Genomic DNA, 18697 nt, shown 5'->3' with positions numbered 1-18697 from the left:
ACAGATTTCTGAGGTTCTTTAGAAACCTAGAATCTCTCAATTCTGTGGGGGATTAGCATAGTCAAAGCTGAATTTTTAAGAAGGGTAATCTGGTAAGGGTTTGCATGATGGAAAAGAACGGGGAGAAAGACTAATGAAGTAAAAATACCACTTATTACTGTATGCCAGGTCCCACACTGAGGGATTTACATATTTGTGTACCTTGTTTCCTTTAGTCTTCACTACAGCCCTATGAAGTAAGTACTCTTAGCCCTATTTTGTAGCAAGGAAACCAAGTCTCAGATTAAACAGCCAGCAAGTGGTGTATTTGGGGATTTGAGTCCAGATCGCTCTTAACAATCGCTGCAACTGGAATATCAGTTTGGAGGCCATTGTGGTATGCAGGGCACACCCCTATCTATGCCTTTGACTTCGCTACTTCAGTAAATTAACTGAATTGGCTATTTTATTTTATAAAAGATTGTTTCTCCCTCCTAACCAAGGACTTTTCCTAAATGGTCTACCCAGCTAGAGATACCCAAATAAGCTTTCTGAAATTACAGATGGAACTTGAAGATATAATAACCGTTGTTTTAGTCTAGTGATTTTCTTCATTTCACTCAATCCTTTTCAGATCTGCTTAAGGAAAAGTGTATTTGTTAGCTGCTCTAGACTCATATAAAACCCATAAGCCTCAGGGAGAATTTCAGACTCCTTAAAATAGTAGTACTTTTAGAAATTAAAAAAATACAAAAGTTGAGGGGAAAAAAATGCTAGTTACTGTTAAAAAATCTGGCTGTATGGACTGCTATAAATATAAATGTAAGAATGAACTGTAGAAATCATATAGCTCAGCTCTTTTTGTTTTATAGATGAGGAAACTGAGGCCCAAGGTCATAGAACCAACACTAATAAAATATTCTTATAATAGTAATATTTAAACTGTGCTCATATCTTACAAATTTGAGGTATTCCACCAATAAAATTGAATTCTGGTGATCTTTTCCAAATTTGTAGGAAATAATTAAGTTAGTCAATAGACTCTTCTCACTTTAAAATTTGTTGATAAATGTTTTAAACATTGATGACTGCAGTAAATATTAATGAAAAACTTACCAGCAATCTTAGTATAATATGATTATTAGTTCAGTAATGGGGTTTTTTTTTCCTGTATGTGAACTTATGGTTATGATTCCATATAGTCAGTTTTTACTAGTATAAATTTTCTTAATTCCTGTGATGTTATGACATACTGCTAAGAAATTGACCCTCAAGTACTCTACCTATTGAAGGCTTTTGAAAACCACAGCCACAGATCTCTTAGATTTATCAGCCAACGTCTTAAACTGAAAATGCTTTCTCCCAACTCTATAAATAAATGACTCCCTCGCGCAGATTAAAGATGTCAGGATCCTTACCTCTCAGGAGCATCGTACATTCTTCTGGGTGCAGTGATCTGAATTAATACAAAAGTGTGTGTGCTTTATATGGGGAGATTACAATTGTAATTGACTGTGGTGTACTTCAGTATTCCCTTAGCCAAAAACTGTTAAGTACTCATACCTAATTCACTCAAATATGTATTTTTTAAAATCACTTGAATACAAATTTACTCTTAAACTTATAGCCAAAAGTTTAAAAGTATTTGGAAATCAGTTTGTGTGTTTTCTATATGCATTGTTTGGGGAGGTTTTTTTAGTGGTTAACCTAGAATTAAAAGAGGTGCATATTCAGGGAGAGCAGAAACATCAGAGAAATGTGTTTTGAGTATTGGGAAGAGCTGAGTTCTGCTGAATACCATTCTCTGCCTTTCTTTGTTGGCATTTAATGTCTTTGAGGTCAGCTCCAACCGCTGCCGGCAACCAGGCAGTTAAATTGAGCCAAAAGTAGATGAATCCTCTCCCCGTGCAGCTTCCTGTATCATTAGAAGATTTTTTGTTGTCTCAGCTTAAATATCTGTAAAGCATAAACACACTTAAATTTTTAGACTGCTTTAGGAATAGCACCATATATAAAATATACTTAGCTGTAATTTATACATCTGTATTCTTATAGACATCAAAGTTCTTTAAGAATGAGAATTTTCCTTTAAAAGATGGAGCTGGTTTAGGGGCCAGCCAGGTGGCGTGGTGGTTGGGTTCGACCACTACGATTCAGTGGCCCAGGGTTCACAGGTTCAGATCCCAGGTGTGAACCTACACACTTCTCATCAAGCCATACTGTGGCGGCATCCCATATACAAAAAGTGGAGGAAGATTGGCACAGCTGTTAGCTCAAGAACAATATTCCTCAAGCAAAAAGAAGAAGATTGGCAACAGATGTTAGCTTAGGGCCAATCTTCCACAATGAAGCTGGTTTGATATGTATGGCCTGTAGAAGAATTGTTCTTTTTGTAAAATCTTCATAAAATAAGAGTATGGAAATTGTATTTTTCTTTTTTAACTTGGAAGGTATAAGCATTACAATGGTTAATTTATTATATGTGATAGGAGTGACAAGAAGGGCAATAGAGATTTTTATCATTTTTAGCTTTCTCCCCCCCGGAAATATCAGATGCTGTTTTGTGGATAGTTGTTGACTATAGCAAGTAGAGCATCTAGGAAACTTTTAAATCATTGTGTTATCTTTAACTTTATGAGTGTTCCTTGTTTCTATAATAAATTTTGTGTTTATTATATTATATTTTGTGAATGAAGTTAACTACAACTTCCGGCGTTCAGTAATCTAGACTTTTTTCCTACGTTTGCAGCCATCAGCACAGGAAGAACTAGTATGGGCTGCAATGGACAGTATGTACTGTCCTTTATTATAACTTAGAATAAATAGTTGTAAGAGCTTTACATATAAATCAGATATTTTAAGACTGAATCACTTTAATCATAGAAATGGAAACTGTCAGTAGAAAGGAACATTGTAGTAATTTATTCTGAAGCCAAAAAAAAAAAGTAAGGCAAATCTAACATTTAAATTCAGATTTTCATGCATAATATAACGTTGATATCTAGAGAAGGCAACATTCTGGTTAAGAGATGAATAATTTATGTTTCTGGCTCTGGAAAGGTATCATAGAAAAGAGGGTTTCTAATGGTAGTGACCTAGGATGTTCTAATGTCAAAATATTTCATCATGACCGTAGACCTTCCAGAGTTCAAATAAAAAATGTTCTAATTCTACTATTTCCAAAGTTCATTTTATTCTTTATTTTAAAACAAAAAAGAAAAGAGTTAGATTTTCTCAGTACCTTTTATAACAGCATTAAACTAATAGCACTTGACACAATATATTCTAGTACTTTTTTTACCCAATTTTTTAATAATTTAGAGGCTATAATTGTACATTTAAGGAATGTTATGATGCAATAGAACATTAGATTAGGATTTGTTCTAGTCTTGTTTCTACTAATTAAAAAATCTTGGGGCTGGCTCTGTGGCCTAGTGGTTAAGTTCAGCGTGCTTCACTTCAGGGCCTGGGTTGGGTTGCCAGGTGTGGACCTACACCACTCCATGGCAGCTGTGCTGTAGCAGCAAGCCACATACAAAATAGAGGAAGATTGGCACAGGTGTTAGCTCAGGGAAAATCTTCCTCGGCAAAAAAAAAAAAATCTATTGACTCTAAGGTAGGTAAAATACATCATCTGTGGCTTTTCCTTCATTTCTAACGTGAGAGGGAAAATACCTCTTTAACTTTCCAGAGTTTTTGTGCAGATAAAATTAAATAACGTTTGAAAAGCCATTCTGGAAACTCAAAGCATTATATACAAATAGGTGATAATGGTACTATTTTGTGTAAGACTTTCATAGTGTGACTTTTCAGAGTGGAGAAATTTTATTTACATTTGTAATGTCTTTTCCTAGGGAGTTTTTCAAGCACTTGACTTTTATTGTCTGTTTTCCTGTCTTCTGCCCCCATGGGATTCTGACTAATCTTTCCCTCATTAGTGCTTTCTGTATGCCCATCACTATGGTTGGTGTGGAGGATTCTAAGTCTCCACCTTTAAGGAACTCATAGTCTAGTAGAGGAGAAACATATTTTTTTTAAATTACATCACAGTGCCATTATTCGTATAAAAGTCAACCCAAATCCCCCAAATCATGGTTTAGACAAAGTTATAGAAAGTCTGAATTATCTAGAGCAACACTGTCAAATAGAACTTCCTGATATGAGGGAAATGTAGCTGCTGGTAACCATACGTGGCTGTTGAGCTCTTGAAATGTGGGTGGTGTGACCAAGTAACTGAATATTTTATTTTAATTAACTTAAATTTAAATAGATACATGTAGACTTGGATGAACTAGGTAGGTTCCTCTCCTTCTGTCCTAGGGGCTGACAGACAGTCCTAATCAGCCGTTGCCCAATTCTTCTGAACTATGTGAGTGAGCATGTTCCCAAATAGGGTACTCAGCCCCTGACGAGTTAGAGTTGAAAATAGATTGTATGTTGTACATTATTCTGGTACTTCTAGCTTTATAGACTCAGAATTTAAGTTTGTTTGTTTGTTTTCTTATAACATTACAGTTTGGACCAGAAAATCCCTTTAGGACACAGCAAATGGCTGCCCCTAGAAATATGCTTTCTGGGTATGCTGAACCAGCTCATATCAATGATTTTATGTTTGAACAGCAAAGAAGAACTTTTGCCACATATGGTAAGGTGATAAGACTTATAGTTTTAACTTTGACTTCATTAGGAGTTATGTGTGTATGTATGTGTGTGATAATCACCTTTATCTTCTGGCTTTTTAAATTTATTAATCTGAATTCCTTCAAAAAAGGTAGTATTTTCTTATGTACATCTATAAATATTTATACAAATGGAAAGGTGAACTACTATTTTTGGCTGTCATTCTAAATCCACTATGATTTCTGAATACTAGAAATATTCTGTGGTCTTAAGATCTACTTGATAGTGAACAGGTGTTATTGAATGCCCATTACATGCAGATTGCTGTTGAAGTTCGTAAATGGCAGGATAGAGTAAGAGGTTACATTTTTTATCTTATTATACACTAGTTGACTTTACTCTGTTTCTCACATCTTATCACAGACAAGTTTTCTCTTGATCACCAAGGGGCATCAGGAAATAGAATGGCCACAAATTCACTGTGTAAAATAATTACATCCCCTCAGTGGCAGGATATAAGAAAGTTAATATGCATGCAAGGCTGGGAATCCCCTCTAAGAGAAGAGATGGCCTTTGTAATGTCCTTGTTGGTAGTTCCACAGATCATAGGTCCTGGGCACTTACATCAGCTTTGTTCATATCTGGTGGTGCCTTTCATTTCTCTTCCTGTAATCCACATCTGTAGATAGACAGACACACTGGTCACCTTCTGCTTTAAAGACCTTTTTGGCAGGGATGGGTGAACAAAGTAAATGAGAATGTTTTTATGCCTGTCGTAGTTGTGATCTTCTTTATGAATTAATTACTTGTGCTGGTGTTTCTTTCCCAAAAGAGTAACTGAAAAAGAAAACTTAATTGTTTTTTACAACAAATTTAATAATCACATTTTTAGACTTCAGCAATGTTGTCTCTCTTTTTTTTCTTAAGTTTTCTTTGCAGTTAGAATTCTAATATTTCCCCCTTTTATTTCTTATGGTAGAATTTTTTCGAAGTTCTAAAATTTTTCTGTCCAATCTACCATTAACTTCCATTATTATAAGATAGGATAAAAAAAAGTTAAGAAAGCAATATCGTGAAATATTATATGTTCTTTTTATATGATGCTTTTTAGTAATAGTTATTTTCATTGAAAAGTAATATAAACAAATTTAGACAGGAATGAGAGGTTACCTATAATCCCATTATACTAAAATATCTACTCTTAGCATTGTGGTCTTTATCCCTCCAAGTCTTTTTTCATATTCATATTTATATTACAGAGCTGTAATCTTTCTGAACTGAACGTTTTGCATCTCGCTTTTTTTTTTTTTTGGTGAGGAAGATTAGCCCTGAGCTAACATCTGTTGCCAATCTTCCTCCTTTTGCTCAAGGAAGACTGTCCCTGAGCTAACATCTGTGCCAGCTTCCTCTGTTTTATATGTGAGATGCCACCACAGCATAGTTTGATGAGTGGTGTGTAGGCCTGAGCCCAAGAACCAAGCCCACGAACCCCAGCCCACCAAAGCTCAGCACACAAACTTAACCACTCTGCCACTGGGCTGGCCCCTGCATCTCACTTTTTATTCAATATTTTATCATAAGCATTTTTCAGTGTTACTTTATAATCTGAAAGCTTTTCATTTTTAAGAGCTATATGATATCCATTGATTGGTTCTATCACAATTTACATAATCTAATGTTGGAAAGTTAATTTTTCTAATTTTTAGTGAGTGATGCAAACTGATTTACCGTAAATTAGTTTAGAGGTTTAGTACAAATAGTCTTAGTTATTTTAATCTATCCTTGGAAACTAGTTATGAAAAGATTATCATCTATTAGATCGTATTTCGCCCTGGCAAAGTTATAATTGACTTAACTGTGTGCCAAAAGTCACAGCCAAGATTGTGTACTCCAGAATCCCCTAAGAGACTTCAGTGACGCTTCCAGTCCAATAAAATGGTTGTAAATGCATTGTACCCATTGCTTATGTAAGGGATTTCATGTAAGTATATATGCAGAGCATAAAAATCAACTCTATTGCATCAGGAATTTATTGTGTTTTAGTCTATAATAAAACAGACTTTTAAAGACTTTGTTTTCTTTGACATTAGAAGGGCCTTTAGCAATAATTTAGATAGCTTAAATCTCCTGTAGAACAAAATGGGGGGAAAAATCCAGTTAAGCTTATACTGGTACCTACTTTCCTTTTTAAGCATTTAAAACTATTTAATTGGCTTTAGACTTGAGTTCAGAAATGGGCTTTTTTTTTTTTTTTAAATAACCAGTGTCTTTGCCCGTCTGTTAGGCGGTGGTGGGCTCGGATACTGGTTGAAGTATTTAGTGAGTTAAAGACAAAAAGTGAAGGTGAGGCTGTACTGTATCAGGCAGCCTGGAATAAAGGGAGTGGCCACTTGCAAAACTAAGAAATGCTCTGTCTCCCTTATGATAATCTTAGAACTGAGAGCAATTTGTATGAATTTAAATTAATAAACTAGTTAACCAGCCTCAGGTTTAGCAGTCTCTTTTTTCTTTAACCCCAAGTACTAAGTAAGTATAGCTACTGTTAATTTAAAAGTCTTATAATTTTCTCATAGAAAGTCCTTGTCTAACTTCAGGTAGTGATCTGATTCCTTTCAGAGAATGAGCGAGTTTTCTCTGACTCTTATGCATGGAATGTAAGGCTATGAGAACTTTCTGTTACCTTCCTTCTTTTGCAAAGTACCAGGGAGCAAACCTTACATCTTGCACTAGTGTTACCACGAGACATAAGGTAGATGGCACATGAATTCAGTTTTACCTAAGTCACTCATGTATCACTCTGTGACTGCTAGGTTATAGAACAAACACTGATCCTACTTTTCTTCCCCTTTTTAGGTAGTTGGAGCAATGTTATCATCCAAGTGTATTATTTCTGGAAGATTTGTGTTGTACAGTACATTTAGTTTATCACAGAACTCACCTGTGGAGTCCTTACTGGTGAAGATGGTCACATTTGCTGTATCTTCCCATTTACTCATTGCAGAGTTTTGCTTTTAGCTCCTATTTATGGTGTTTCACCTGACTTCTCTGTCTCTCAGTGGTTTGTGTGAATTCTTTTGTCCTCTGTTCCTCCCTTGTCGTGGGTTCCTGGCCTGCTCCCTTGCTGGTCTTCCTTGGGGCTTCTCAATCAGGTTTCTTCCCTTTGTCCTACTTTCACCGAGAATTTTCTTTACACCAGTCTATGGAACTGAAAAATAGAATTTAAAGTAAACACCTTTAGTTTCACCATAGTTATTATTAACTGAGTTTTAACTTCAATATTAGAAACTCTTTATTAACCTTTTTAAATAATTTTTTAAAATATTCTCCTGAAGATGTCATAATTTATGTAAACATTTCTTACATCATTTAGATTTCAAGTTGGTTCCGGTTTTCACTATTCAAAATGTGGTGACGTATATATTAAACTGCTTTTTAAAATGTGGTGCTGAATATCTTTGTGCATAAAACTTTGTGGGTTTTTTGGTTATTTTCTTAACATGAATTCCCAGCAGCAGGCCTAAGAATGTAAATGTTTTTAAAGCTTTTGTTATGTTTTCTCAAATTGCTTTCCTAAAGAACTCTCCCAACTTATACTGCTACCTCCATATATCAAAGTCCTACTCTCATTACCCAAGATCTATGATTGTTTTTCCTTTGTTTATTTGATAATCAAAATATTCTCTCTCTTTATTTTAATTTTATTCATTTGGACTACTAGTGAGTTTTGAAGGTTTTCCCATTTATTTGTGACCATGTTTTACAAATTGTTTATTTAGTCTCTCTTCATTTATATATTGGGACATTAGTATTAATAATCTTAAGGATCTAGTAATAAAATTGATATTATTAGAGCCATTTCAAATAAGACTACAAAGGAAGAAGATAACATTAACTCCATTGAAAAGATAAAATGGAGAATAAGCTGAAAAGATAAAATGGAGAATAAGCTTCAGAAAGATAGATGAGCATATTTCAGAACTAATATTCACTTATTTGAGACACAGGATAGTAGAAAACTAATTGGACTGAAATTCTGTATTCTTAGAGCTATATCTAGTTCTGCCACTGGCTGACCTCTAGTAGGACATACAGCTAAATGTTTAACTGCCCTTATATGTAAAGGGAAAATACTATTATCCCCTAATTACCTGGGGTTGGAGGAAGCAGTGGTAATGGTGATAGTGGCAGTAAAGACTTTACCATGAGGATATGGAAAAGGAGGAGAGCGTAAGTTCCTTTCCTCAGAAACAACACTGTGACCAGACGAGTTAGGGATGGGTGCTCACCCAGTAACACAAGAAGGACCAGGGATTTCTCTTCACTCTCTGCCTCCTACTCCATCCCTCCAAACACATAATGCACTGCCATTTATATAGACAGGAATCTCCTTCAAGATTGAATTACATTCTAGATAAATTTTTATGGTCGAGATGGGGATTTTTAACTTAGGGTATTTTGGTCTAAATTTTATATGAGCCTTATACAGTCTCATTTAAAAAAAACATTTCCAGAAAACTATTCTGTACATCAGAGAGATGAAAGATGAAATAACTCATGGGATTTGAACCTGTGATTTCAGAGATTCTATTCCAAAGCTGCTTTTCTGCCATCAAACTCTCTCCTCTGGCTAAGAATGTATTTTAATACTGAACAAAACTAAATGCAAATAAGCTAATAGCCAAGTGGTTGGTTCTGTTCTAGCATATCACAAGGGTGAGTTGCACATCTACATCCTTAGCTTGTTTGAAAAGTATGTTTGATGACAAATCTTTTTCTGTTCCCCAAAAGAATTCCCTTTTAATCTTTAGCTAGAAAATTAAAATACCTGTTTCCACTAGGATATGCCCTTTAAGAAAAAAAAACACTAGTACTTTCATGTATTCCATGATTGTTCACGTGGTTTGTGGGCCCTAGAGTGACGAGCCATCCAGCTTTCTTTTGTGAATATGCTGGGTTATTATTAAAACTGATTTTACCAAACATTTATCATGCTGGCACCCCCACTTGAGAAAAAACTGAGTTGAGTTAATGTACATTTTCTTAAGTTCCCATAGATCACTGAAAACCACATTTATATGTAGCTATATACTCTTTCACTAGTTGAAAGAGTGTTTCCATATGCTAGTAGATATCCATACTTACTTCTCTCACTAAGGAAATATAAATAATGATTTATGAAGTAGAAATATTTTAAAATTAGGAGAGAAGACTGTCTTTGCTGAGATTGACATTTTCAAAATAATAGCTAGATTTTAGGTAGTTCTTCTTACCCTATTTTTTAAATTATTTAATGGTTTATATAATTTGATAAACTAAGTCACATATTATCTGTCAAAAAGAAAAAGAAAACAGTTTCTAAGCTTCTGAATGTATATTTTTATATGTATACGTATGTAATTTTAAGCTCTTACAAAACGTAAGACCACAGTTTGATATCTTGGCTGGAGAGGCTCTTAGTAATGTGAGGTCAATATACTAGATTCATCCCATGATGCTTCTTATTCTGCTGAAGTCATTCATGGCCCAGCCTGAGATTTGGGTTAATTGTTCTAAATGGAAACAAAACTCAGGAGAGAAGGATTGGTCCTAAGTTAAAGAGACCATTTTCGACATCTAGGAAGAAAAACATGAAATGAGTATATTTGCATAGAGTTAAAATGAATTGTAAATGGCAAAAATTGAGTGAATAATTTGTACTTTTTTCCTTTTAGGTTATGCATTGGACCCTTCGTTAGATAATCATCAAGTGTCTACTAAATATATTGGCTCTGTAGAAGAAGCTGAAAAAAATCAAGGTAATTTATTTGAAATATTTAGTATCAAATATATATGCATATCTTTACTGTCTTTCAGTTTGACTTTAGACAGTAGGAAAAAACTAGTATTCTATTTAGCTCTTGATTTTTTTTTTTTTAAGTTGAGACAATAGTGATAGAGTTTAGAGCGATATAGTTTAGAACTATCACCATTTAGAACTTGCTTTTGCCTTCTATTAGGTATGGAACCTGGTAGGGAAGATGGTTGTACCTATTTTCAGGGGTTGGAATGAGTACTTGGCATGGTGCCAATCCTGTAGAAGCCATTCAATAAATTGTAATTAATGTATAGCTAATTTTAGTAGTTTATTTCTTAACACTAATGTCAAGCTACATTTTACCAGCAGAAGAAAATTTCCTTGTGGATGTCTGTGAATATTGTCTTTGAAGGGTTGCTTTGAAGACTGAGTTTGAATCTGTGTTTTAAAATATATGTTTGTGGTCATATTCATTTTGTGCTTATAAGACAAAGTATCGTACTCTAAACACTAACTTGTCACAAAGCTCATCAGCCCATTGGAATCTTCGTAAAGTGCTCATGAAAAACAGTATGCCATTTGTATGAGGACACTTAGTAGCCACAGACCCTATATGATCAAGCTGCCTTTGGTATATAAGCTAGATTGTTGTTAAAATTGAATTTTAACAAGCTTTTATTATAACACACAGCCGGAAGAAACTGATTCGAATTCATATAGGTAAACATTTTTCTTTAAATTAGACTTGTACAAGCCACATCTTTATGTAGCTAGGTTCTCAGTTAATAGTTAAATTGTTACTATGACTCCCATAGACCTTTCTTTTTCCAATTTGACAGCTGCACACAGTATGCCACCTCCTAGTGATCAAATCAAAGTCTCAACCAGAAGCATCCTCTTTCCTCTTTTCTTCTTACTGTTAAGTTTTATGATATTAGAGGTCGAGTTTAGTTTGAGATCACTTAGAAAAATTACCAGACTCTTGTGAACTGTATTTAATTTATATATTATTGCAATACAAGTAAATCAAAGATGAGCTATTACTTACTGTAATTTAATTCAGTCTTTAAATGATAAATTTTATTTTATTCCTGCTTTCAGAGGTAGCTTTATCATTATTTAGCAATATTAAATTGCTAAGTTTCTTTCAGAAAGTGGTAAAATTCACTGATATAGATCTGTGCTTCATTAAAAGGATTGTGTACCATTGCTGGGTCTTTTCTTTTCATATATTAGAACTTGCAAATATTGCATTAGTAAACTTCTTTGCCCAAAAGGTTGACTCCCTTTTGGATAGCATGAGTTGGTGTATCTGGCATATTCATATGGACTTTATGTATTTTAATAAATCTTTGGTCACGTGAACAATCACCTTTCTCTTAACCATATAAAGTAAAATTATACTGCTATTTTTTTAGAAAAATCTGTATTTGTGTCCTCTGGGTTTTTTTCATGTAGGTTTAACTGTGTTTGAAACTGGTCAGAAGAAAATAGAAAAGAGGAAAAAGTTCAAAGAAAATGATGCATCTAATATTGATGGTTTCTTGGGACCATGGGCAAAATATGTGGATGAAAAAGATGTAGCCAAACCTTCAGAAGTAAGCTTTGATGTTTTTCCTTGTCAGTTCAGGTGTATGCTGTATCTCTATGAGGGATAGCTGTGTTAATAAATTTGAGATTTCCTCAGGGAACCAAATGACTCATCAGAATTTCTCTGCTTTGGTTGACTGAGAAAATACAGTAAGATTTCTTTGTTTTTCTTTGGAATATTTTTACTTATATTTTTTCTGATTTATTTTCTTCCATACTTTTTAATTAAAATATAATATTCAACAGTTTTTAATAAAAATCACCTTGTTAATGCTATTAAGCTGCCATAGTAGCTGCTGTTCTGATACCAGATACTCAGATAGTAACTACAGAATCAGCCTGTCTATGATTTTAGAATTGATGGTGGGTTTTATTTATTTATTAATTTATTTAAAAATTTTAACAAAGTAATATATCTATATTGTTTTTTAAAAAAAATAATAATATGAAGTATATGAAGTAAGAGTATAGAACCCTACCCTGTCCGTCCCCACCTCCTAATCCCACTGTCTCCATGAGCCTGTCTGTTCTAGGTCTTAGGGATGTAGCGATGGACAGGATCAAGGAGATTCTGTATTCGTGAAAGCTTATATTCTAGCTGCATCGTACATCCATATATCTCAATAATATATATAGGCTGCTACTTACTTATTTTAGACATCATCTATTAACTTCTTTTTTACTATAAATGAATATTTTCTACTACCCCACCTTCCTTCCACTGCTCCTCCCACAAAAATTGTGTCACAAATCTATAGTCGTTGCTTATATCCTTATGACCATGTAAAACATATTTACTGAAGAACAACATGATGTGCTAAAATTCAGTTTCCTTTCTGGTACTAGATTTTCTAATTGCCTCGTCTTTTTGCTTGCATAATTAGCATAACACGTTAAATTTATTTCTGGTGTTCCAGAAGGACGGGTTTTCTATAAAATGAGTTTAAAAATCTTAACCAGTTTCCATATGTGTTCAATGCCATTTTGTGATCTGTCGGAAAGTTGACATTGTTACTCCTGGGACAGCATCTGCTGACGTGAAGATGCTGCTTCACCAAAAAGTAGACCTCTTTATAAAAACTTTGTAACCAGCTTTGGCAATGATGGGGTTCTAGAACATCCGTTTTAAAGTTTACTCTTAAATTCCTCAGGAAGAACAAAAAGAATTGGACGAAATCACAGCAAAGAGGCAGAAAAAAGGCAAACAAGAAGAAGAGAAACCTGGGGAGGAAAAGACAATCTTACATGGTAACATATTTTTTATACTTCTCAATTTTTATGATCAACTTTCAGATATTTACTGTCCTCTCTTCATATAATATCAATTGCCCTTACTAATCAGCTGCTGTAATTCATTATATTAAGAATTATGTTGGACAGTTTGCACCCAAAGAAATTATAGTAGGCCAGGCCCAGTGGTGCAGTGGTTCAGTTCACTTGCACCACTTTGGTCGCCCAGGGTTCACAGGTTCAGATCCTGGGCAAAGATCTACACACTGCTCATCAAGCCATGCTGTGGCAGTGTCCCACATGCAAAGTAGAGGAAGATTGGCATGGATGTTAGCTCAGGGCCAATCTTCCTAACCAAAAAATAAATAAAGAAAGAAATTATAGCAAACTCTCCTATGTTCTAATAAAAGAGAAAAATCACATAATTAATGCTAGCCACAGATAATTTTTTTAGTGCTAATGAATTTTTAAAAATGATAAAGAAGAAACTTGAATGGTCCACATGTTCTTTCCTAAGATAAAGTTGACTTTTTTCGTGTGTTAGTAGTACCCTAGTCATTTTAACCTTTTGTTTTTAGCCTAAATCAAATATTTCAGCTATCCTCACAGTTTATAGCTGTTACTAAGTTATATTTTAAAAGAATAAACTTTGTTTTTCATGTGAATAGATTAGAGATTAAGACTCTCATACTTATTTTGATTTGTGGAAGGAAATGCATATTCACCAAAATAAATTATAAATATTCTAGAATGTACCTGGTTCATTAATAATTAGTTTTATTTAGGAAATTATATAGTAATTATCTGAAACTCTAAAGAATAATTCAGTTCCGATAATATTGGTTATTCTAATGTTATATCACATATCAAATATTTGGGTTTGATAAAGCCATATTTGGTTTCTTGAGCTCCAGTTTATCTTCAAGGAATCTTTGTAGTTCTGTGGTGCTTGGCAGCCATAACAACAATGACAGCCACCATTTATTGAATACCTACTCTGTGCCAGGCATGCTTTATATACACCATGTTATTTAGTTCCCACAAGTGGCTTTATTGTAAAATCTGTGTTGAAAGTAGAAAAGAGAATGGGAAAACCTGGAAGGGCATAAAAGAGGAAAGCAGGGGAAAAGGGATAATTGATATTTTTTGTTTTGTTTTAACTTTCTGTTTATTCTGTTTTGCTTCTGGTTCTTTGCCAGTGACTTAGAAGGCCCAACTATTGTCTCTTCTTCTCTCACTATAATTATACTGCAGTGAAGTCTTTTTTATATAGCACTAAAGTGTGTAACTGAGTAAAAGAAGTATACATCTTATTTAAAGGTCTGATATTCTCTGGATGTTTAGGAATTCCAAAATAATATCTCTAATTGTAAATAATAGCAATGATTTCAGGCAACTAAATTTTAACTGACTCTTGGTTTTACCATCAGAGTATTATTACTTAAACTTTGATATGGAATGATATCCCTATGAATAAAATGTTAGTTATCATTTTAAGAATATAGATTTTGGGGCCAGCCCCATGGTGTAGTGGTTAAGTTCAGCGCACTCTGCTTCAGCGGCCCAGGTTTGCAGGTTCAATCTTGGGTGCGTACCTAATGCCACTCGTCAGCCATGCTGTGGCAGCGACCCACACATAAAGTGAAGGAAGATTGGTACAAATGTTAGCTCAGGGCTAATCTTCCTCAGCAGAAAAAAAAAGAAGAATATAGATTTCATGACTATGGCTTGTATTCACTGCTTTCCTTTGCGTTCTTATTTCAGTTAAAGAAATGTATGACTATCAAGGCAGGTCCTATCTTCACATACCTCAGGATGTTGGTGTCAATCTGCGGTCAACTGTGCCACCTGAGAAGTGTTATCTTCCCAAAAAACAAATTCATGTGTGGTCCGGACACACAAAGGTAAGCAGTTGGTTGTTTTTGTTTGTTGTAATGCATAATAATGAAGCCAACAGAAAGTTTCAGCTGTTGATATGGAACCTTCAGTATTTCTGGTAAACATGTAGGGAAGTGAAGATGGAGCAAGGAAGCCAAATTGAAGGTAAACCTGAGTTGGGCTTTGGAGGTCACCACATGTATTGGTCACAAGTACATTGGTCACTCAGTCTTCAAGGTCATCTGGGTGGGCCATGACATAAGCATTCGTGATTTGGTGTCCTGGCCCCTTATGGTGGCCCAAGCCTCTCTCCACAAGTTTCTGCTACAGCCTGCGTCCTCTTGGGCACCCAGTCAGTGAATAATGGGCTGCTACTAGCACCAAAGCCTCAGTAATTTTGCCTTAGCTCTTGGGGTTATCACACTTCAGAGAAGATTAGATGCTCCCTGGTTTATAAACTATGGTAACAGTTAAACTAACGCAGAGACGAGTTACTTGAAGACTTTACATGTTGATATTCTTTGTCGTCTGCACTATTCCAACTGACAATTTTCAGCTCTTGGCAAAGAGCAAAGAGACTGAGTAAAAGAAGGATAGGAGTCGGGGCATCAGCAGCTTGGTTGACTAAGAATTCCCTTGGGCGAGGAAGTCAACATTAAAGGTTAAAAAAAACACCTTCAAAAGCTTAGTGTCAGTAAGGGCTGCTTTAAGAATACTAATGAGGGTGATTCTGTGGCATGATTTCTGGAATGAAGAAAAGTAGTAGATTAAGTTGCTTGAAAATATCCCGCCCTTTCCGTGTGTTCAATTTTAGCTGACTTTAGAGTGCTTCTGATTGACAGCTGTGATACCTTTTCATAGGGCGTCAGCGCAGTCAGACTGTTTCCTCTCTCCGGCCATTTATTGCTGTCTTGTTCCATGGACTGTAAAATTAAGGTGAGTTTTCAGTAACAGGAGGAGTGCTGCAAAGCTAGTGCTTTGGTTAAGTCTCTTTGGTTAATTATATATAAATTTGGGTTTGTTAGGCAGGCAGAGGCTAATTTTTTCTCTTAGGCCCTGTGAAGGCAGCCTTTATGAACTGCTTCCAAACATGTTGGTTGAAATATGGCTCTGTGGTCCAGTTCACTAGGCTCTTTTTTAAGCTTCCATGACTGATTACAATGTAATCAATCCCTTTGGCTTTAGACACATAAATATTTAATCACTAATAATGCATTTTTATAGAGGCTTTGCATATGTAACTGAGTTCATTTGTTCCTCAGAGCCTTTTGAGGTAGAGAGGACATGTGATAGAAATCCCATTTTTAGAGAGTAGGTAATATAATTCATCCTTTTTCTTCTAAATGCTAGTAGGCATCAAGTAGAACTCCTCCCAGACTCTTCTCCCACTTTTTCCAGTCTTGGGGAGCTCTACCTTTAGCTGATGTTCAGCCGTAGAAGGGGTGATAGAGAAAACCCAGTTGCCAGTGCATGTCAACTTGAATATGAGGAAGGCCTTTTAAAAATCTTAAATCTAGGAGAATAGTTCTTATCTCTTTTGTGTCTTCTGTGTCCAGATCATTATGATGGTCAATAAATATCAACCCTATAATGCCATTGGGGCTTGGCAAGTTGAATCGTTAAACTTTTATTCTTTGTAAATAATTCACGGATATTAACAATGTATAAATAAGGCAGCTGCTTTTGATGAGAGCAGCCGTTTAGGCATTTGTCTCTAGTAGCTTATAATGACAGATCAACAGTTTTGAGTAAAAACTCTTAATTTCCTTTAACTTTCACTTTATACAAACTATGTTAATTGAGATTATGGTCTTCTCTTTGACCCGTTAAGAAAAGCATAGAATTCAGTTTAGTTCACTTGTATAAACATATTATGTGTAAGGGGCTGAGGATAAAGAATTATTAAGACACTATCCCTGTCTGTAGGGTGATCATTTCATTATGACATAAATGATCTTTATAGAGGCAGGCACAAGGTGTTCTGGTTTCAAGGAGGAAGCCTACCTCAATAGGAAGGTAACTAAGTAAAGAGGGGGGTGCGTAGGGAGTGAAGTATGTCTGAAAAGAGTGAATAGACTGAAGCAGCATGGTTGTGCTGAGAACCAAGTTGTGTGGTTGCTGGAGTCTAAAATCTGAGAGAGACACAGAATGACTATAGTCATAGGCAAGGGATCAGCAGGTCCTGGTATGCTGCCGGAACTGAGACTTGATCCTGTTGGCACTGGGTGGCCAGGAAATGCTTTCTATCTTAGAGCACTAGCAGCATTGTTGAGCACTGGATTTGAGGCAGGCAAGAGTAAAGGTAGCTTTGAAGCTATTGTGTTGATTCTTTGTAGACATGATGAGAATTATGAGCCTATTACATCTTAGTCTACATCATCATTTTCATACAGCTTCTGTAATATTCATTACTTCAGAAAAGTTAAAAATAAAAAAAACTTTTAGTACCAAAATGTTATAAACATGGAAGGTTTTTTTGTTTTTGGGGGGTTTTTTTCTGAGGAAGATTCACCTTGAGCTAACATCTGTTGCCAATCTTCCTCTTCTTTTGCTTGAGGAAGATTAGCTCTGAGCTAACGTCTGTGCCAATCTTCCTCTATTTTGTATGTGGGTCACCATCACAGCATGGCTGACTAGTGGTATAGATCCACAGCTGGGATCCGAACCCACGAACTCAGGCCACTGAATCAGAGTGCACTGATCCTAAGCACCACGCCACAGGGCCAGCCCCAACATGGCAGTTTTAATAACATTTAATTTTTTAAAAGTACTGCATAATATTGTATAAATAGAAACTTTTCATCGTAGAAAATATATCAAATTATAGAAAAGAACATGAAGGAAATGAAAATTACCTGTATTAGCTCCATCTAAGTTAAGTTCTCTAGATATTTCGATATATCTTTAAATATGAGATTTCAAAGTTTAGTCCGTGTGTGTGTGTGTGTGTGTGTGTGTGTGTGTGTAAGTCTAATCCAAATAGAGCAACACAGACTAGCAGCACCAAGCAGTATGTTTAATGATGTGTAATGCCTTTGGTTAAATCCCTTGTACACACACAGATATGCACACATGGAGCCAACATGTGGCTATTGTTAATGATTGAAAGTTGTGATTTTATCAAAGTCTTGCATTAAATTTATATTTTTGTGTGTTGTTTTTTCCCCAGCTATGGGAGGTTTATGGAGACAGGCGCTGTCTGCGAACATTTATTGGTAATGCTTCTTTTTTCTCTGGCTATAGATCTGTTTGGAAAGACTTTTTAAACTAAGATAACATCATTGACAGCGATTTTACTACACTCATGTGAAGGAAGGTCTTCTTAGACTTGAGCTGGGTCTTGCAGGGGGAGACTTACTCATACTCCCAGGTGGCTGTGTGAATGGTGGTGCCACTCACCAAGAGAGGGAGTGTAAGAGGATCAGGAAGTTTCAGACTCATTGAATTTGAGCTGCCTTTGGGATATTGAGATGAAAATGTCCAGTAAGCAATTAGATTGCCAAATGTTAAGCTTTGAAGAAGGGTTGGGAATTGGCAACTAAAGCATGTAAAAGGATGAGATTGAGAGAACTCCTAAAGGAAAGAAGAGGCCAAAGAGAGGACAGC

At 35.3% G+C, this 18697-nt stretch overlaps 1 protein-coding gene across 1 annotated transcript in view; it reads left to right on the top strand.

The window, feature by feature from the left end:
* CDC40 (cell division cycle 40) overlaps positions 1-18697 on the top strand; it is a 47944-nt gene that overhangs the window by 15087 nt on the left and 14160 nt on the right. The window contains exons 3-9 of the mRNA XM_046675591.1: positions 4495-4624; positions 10311-10394; positions 11852-11991; positions 13135-13231; positions 14978-15117; positions 15953-16027; positions 18261-18306. Of these exons, the coding sequence (XP_046531547.1) occupies positions 4495-4624; positions 10311-10394; positions 11852-11991; positions 13135-13231; positions 14978-15117; positions 15953-16027; positions 18261-18306 (712 nt within the window). The remainder of the gene's footprint in view (positions 1-4494; positions 4625-10310; positions 10395-11851; positions 11992-13134; positions 13232-14977; positions 15118-15952; positions 16028-18260; positions 18307-18697) is intronic.

The sequence above is a fragment of the Equus quagga genome, chromosome 11 (assembly GCF_021613505.1).
Source record: "Equus quagga isolate Etosha38 chromosome 11, UCLA_HA_Equagga_1.0, whole genome shotgun sequence".
NCBI lineage: Eukaryota > Metazoa > Chordata > Mammalia > Perissodactyla > Equidae > Equus > Equus quagga.
This window is presented reverse-complemented; position numbering and strand designations above follow the sequence as displayed.